At 42.9% G+C, this 4519-nt stretch overlaps 1 protein-coding gene across 1 annotated transcript; it reads left to right on the forward strand.

Annotated features, from left to right (window-relative positions):
• The first annotated feature begins 2658 nt into the window (after positions 1-2658).
• LOC147063928 (uncharacterized) lies at positions 2659-4054 on the forward strand. Its single transcript, XM_085958963.1, has 2 exons — positions 2659-3984; positions 4038-4054. Exon 1 carries the CDS (start codon positions 3404-3406, stop codon positions 3830-3832), a length of 429 nt encoding a protein of 142 aa, XP_085815089.1. The 5' UTR covers positions 2659-3403; the 3' UTR covers positions 3833-3984; positions 4038-4054.
• Positions 4055-4519: the final 465 nt, after the last annotated feature.

Consider the following 4519-nt stretch of genomic DNA (forward strand, 5'->3'; position numbering starts at 1 on the left):
GAAGAATATATACGTAAAGGCAACTATATATAGAATACTTTTCTTGATATACTTGGAAAAGGAAAGAATAACCAAAATAAATACTTTTGGTAATTTATTAGAGTCAGATACCGACATTAAGCAAAAGTATGTCGATGAGACTATCCAAAGGATCTCTCTGACCCTTTTAAACCATAAAGAAAGTATAAAAATAAATTGTGTTACTCACCGTAACAGAAATAATAGAATTAAGAATAAAATGCACAATAAAAATTTCGTGTGAATTTTTAAGCTTTTTTCTAAATTAAAGTTGAGTACCATACAAGTATAGGTACAAGAACCCAGACAAAGAAAAAAAATTTTGAAAAAAATAAATTTATACTACTTTGTATATTAAAATCTTGATAATTATCATAATTACCGTGACGTCATGGGTATAGGTACATGAAGGCCTGTACCTATTACAATATAAGATTTTAAACGGAGAAGATTGGACGCTTGTAACAGGAGTTGCAAGCCTTCAGGGTTATCAGCGACAAGCAGCGCATGCCCTCCAAAAACTTTAAACGTCGATTGCGGACGAACGGGTGGTCGTAGGAAGCTAAAAATTGGCGCAATCGATAGCTGAATTTTTATATGAATTTACGGTCGAAGGTCCGCTTCTTCCAACTTCAGGGGACGGAGGAATTCGAAGAAATTATGCCGAACCCTGTTCCGGGTCCGAGTGTAGAAGAAGACTTTATATTGGAAGAAGGCTTGCAAAACGCGCAAGTATTCCCCGAAGAGGATTCATTTTTGCAAGTAAGCACGTCGGCTCCCAAACAAAAAATGGCACCACCAGAACCAGCCGTATGTACCCCGTGCCATGTTAAGCCGGAACTCCATTCCACCTATGAGGGTAGCCCAAAGCAGAGCGTTGAGCTTTTTCTCTGACGCTGCAAAGAATATTGCGAAGCTGTGAAGTACCCAGCTGAGAATTGGACAGAGTTGGCTATACGTCAGCTCAGAGGAGAGGCCAAGACTTGGGCCAAAAATATTGACACATCGGACAGTTGGCGGTCGTTTAGTAACGACCTGAAAGAGCACTTCGAATCGCCTTCAAGACGTCGTGCTCAACGAACGGAGCTCGAACATAAAGAGCAAGGACCTCAAGAGGGAGCTTATGGTTTCCTCCTGAAGAAGATGGAATTAGCCGAGGTACTCCTTCCGGAAATAAAGTCGGAAACCCTGGCTTCAACCTTTTATGACCTACTCACTGTGAGCGATCAGATAAGGGTTAATCAAGAGAAATGGAAGACGATGGACGAGCTGCTTGAAGTAGCTCATACACTTCGTCCATTAAAGTCAGCACTGGCTTCCGTGCCGCCTCCAGCAAATGCCGTCAAGGCGAACAATGAAAAGAGGCCCGCTCAGCAGAGAACTTGGCGCGAAAAGCCGCGCTCAGCACAAGAGCCCGGTACTCGATCTGATGAAGCCCTAGAGGTTACCGATAAAAGGCCTCCACGGCAATCAGACCAGCAAAACGATTCAGAAAGACCTGCGTACCGCCCACGTCCTCGCATTGAAGAGCGAAGCGGTGCCAGACAAAGGCGCTGTCAACATTGTCCTGGCTTCCATGAAAACAAGGATTGCCCAGACAGGCAAGCAGCTCAGCAGACCAGAAAGGAGCCATGAAGACGGCTCGCGGACCGGGTTGATCGTCGATGGCTCCAAGACGACGAACACTGGCGGACCGCCGAAGAGAAGACTCAAGAAGGTGACACGAACGTTCCTCGAACGCCGTTCAGCCGAGTTCTAGCTAGTGACATAGACGCTCTTCTGGCGAATAGGGTTAACTGTGAAAGTGAACTGAAGGACACCCTTCCGGTGAAATCATTTAACCCTAAGGTTCACTGTGAGGTCGAAGCTGGCCCCAGTAACCAAGTTAATCTTTGTACAGGTCCCCTTGTAAAGGATAATAGCGTAAGACCGGAGAAACATCGCAAACGTGATATTAAGAATTCTGCTAGTAAAATAGTAGAAAATTTTAATCCTTTTACCGGCGGCGAAATAGAATATAAAAAGTTTTTAGATAAATTAGAATTAGGAAGTTATGAAATAAATGTTGGCGGCAAGGAAGAAGGTTATCAAGATATACAGTTAAAGACAGCTAGCAGTGGATGCGGCGAAGGCGTAAGCAGTGGCGCTCTTGGTGTGCTGAGAACATCGGCAAACGTAAGTAACTGTAGTCTCGTCGATACTGACGACAGATCTCTTGTAACAAATAATTTAACGAATTATTGTGCTTCCGCTAACCATTTGTGTAAAAATATTAATAGTACTAACTATACTAAAGCCGAAGCTGGCAGTTTACTTGAAATTAATAGCGATGTATGTAGTTTAGATAGTCGATCGTCGTTGCAATTGAGCAACGAAACTTTAGGAAGGGACTTACCTTTTAAATTAGCGAACAGACCCCACGAGGCTGACGTTAAGAATATTATTAGGAAAAGTCGAACTAATCGTCGACTACGAAACATTAATACCTTCGGTAAATTAAGGCGAAATAAACTTAATGAAGAAGAGCTCATAGCATTAGATGACTATAATCGTTATCTTAAACAAAAATCAAGTAAATGTAAGTCCTTTAGTATTAAGAATGTTAAAAATAAATTGTATAGGCTTAATAAGATTAATTTTGATAGCGTTAAGTTTGAATTAAGAAATATGAACTTAATGTACATAGATAAAGCTAGATATAGTGACGAAAGAGTTGTTGTGTATGATCATCGTCTCAAAGGCGGTGATATACTCAATAACGGAGAACAAGAGTTATGGGACTCAGCTACGGCTGCCCATAACCAACAAAGCAAAATTTCTACGGATTTTCTCGGTTCTGTAAATATTTTAGATCCTAGGGACAGGTGTAGTCGGGGACAGAATTTTGCGGCGTGTCAAAAGACACTACCATCTGTAACGACTGCAGACCGTCCAAATAGCGTAGTCAGAAGTACGTGGACAATTGTAGGTAGTACGTTGGATGCGCCGGGTGAAGAGAAATTGCCAACTACTGCAATTGCACGTAATAAAAATAGTTTACCTCATACAGACTTAAATATTAAACTTGATAAAAATGTTAATAATAAGAGTGTATTAAATATTAGTGTTAAATTGATATATATGATTATGATAAGCGTGATATACATATCAGTGATAAGTGTGATATATTTTAAATTAATAGCGAAGAGAGTGTTGCTAGTTAAGGCGTGGGGAAGCGCATGGCTTCCACGCTAAGTCCTTTACTAGTATTCAGAGCTGCGGTGCGAAATAGTTTGAAAAGAATCTGGCTAATGAAAGAGCAGACGACCCGGTGGTATCACCTACGCCGCTTTCCAAAGCTACCAACGACAGAGACGAGGGAGTGCACGCCCTGTCAGAACGTCGTATGGATGCGCAGGAATGTGTGCGGGAAGAACTACTGGCGAGTTCAGGAACAGATTCCGAACTTAGCGATGGAGGAGTTGAAGTGGAAAGAATTGTTGACTCGACAATATCTAATAAAGAGAGGGTCCTTGGCGAGAGGCTGGATGCGTTGGACGCAGTCCTACGGGACGCCCCCATCAAGATAGCGCCCCCCAAGAGAGAATTTAGGAGGATGGGACGATCGGGAGGGCGGCGCCCTGCGAGGACCGACTTCCCGACGTCCGGGAGCAAAGATCAAGGTACTACCTTTGGCGAGTGGCGGGATGCGTTGGACGCAGTCTTACGAGACGCCCCCATCCGGAATGCGCCCCCCAAACGTCAGTATCAGCGTATAGGCCGATCAGGTAAGCGTCGCTCCAAGCGATCGCTACCGCCATCGCCTGTAAGCTAAGTCTCTAGTTAGAGCGACCAATAAGTCTCTAACTAAAGCGAGCTATAAGTCTTCGAGAGGAGCGATAAAGAAATAAGTCTATTATCGAAGCGAGCAACAAGACCTCGAGAGGAGCGATAAAGAAATAAGTCTATTATCGGGGCGAACAACAAGTCTTCGAGAGGAGCGATAAAGAAATAAGTCTATTATCGAAGCAAACAACAAGTCTTCGAGAGGAGCGATAAAGAAATAAGTCTATTATCGGAGCAAACCACAAGTCTTCGAGAGGAGCGATAAAGAAATAAGTCTATTATCGAAGCAAACAAGTCTTTTCTCGAAGCGAGAAAGAAATAAGTCTTCGGGGAGAGCGAAACGAAGAAAGTGTTGCTAATTAGGGCATGGGGAAGTCCTTGACTTCCACGCTAAGCCCCTAATAGTATTCGGAGCTGCGAAATGAAGACGTGTTGCTAATCTAGGCGTGGGGAAGTTCGTAACTTTCACGCTAAGTCCTTATTAGTATTCGGAGCTGCGAAATGAAGACGTGTTGCTAATCTAGGCGTGGGGAAGTTCGTAACTTTCACGCTAAGTCCTTATTAGTATTCGGAGCTGCGAAAAATAAGCCTCTTAATTGGGATTGATTTCAAATTCTGTAGAATGTAATATATAGCTAGGAGTATTGAGCGTTAGATTAAATAGGTTTAAATGACC

Source organism: Rhyacophila brunnea, unplaced genomic scaffold, assembly GCF_057557595.1.
Source record: "Rhyacophila brunnea isolate RB1 unplaced genomic scaffold, BYU_Rbru_1.0 scaffold_8, whole genome shotgun sequence".
Taxonomy (NCBI): domain Eukaryota; kingdom Metazoa; phylum Arthropoda; class Insecta; order Trichoptera; family Rhyacophilidae; genus Rhyacophila; species Rhyacophila brunnea.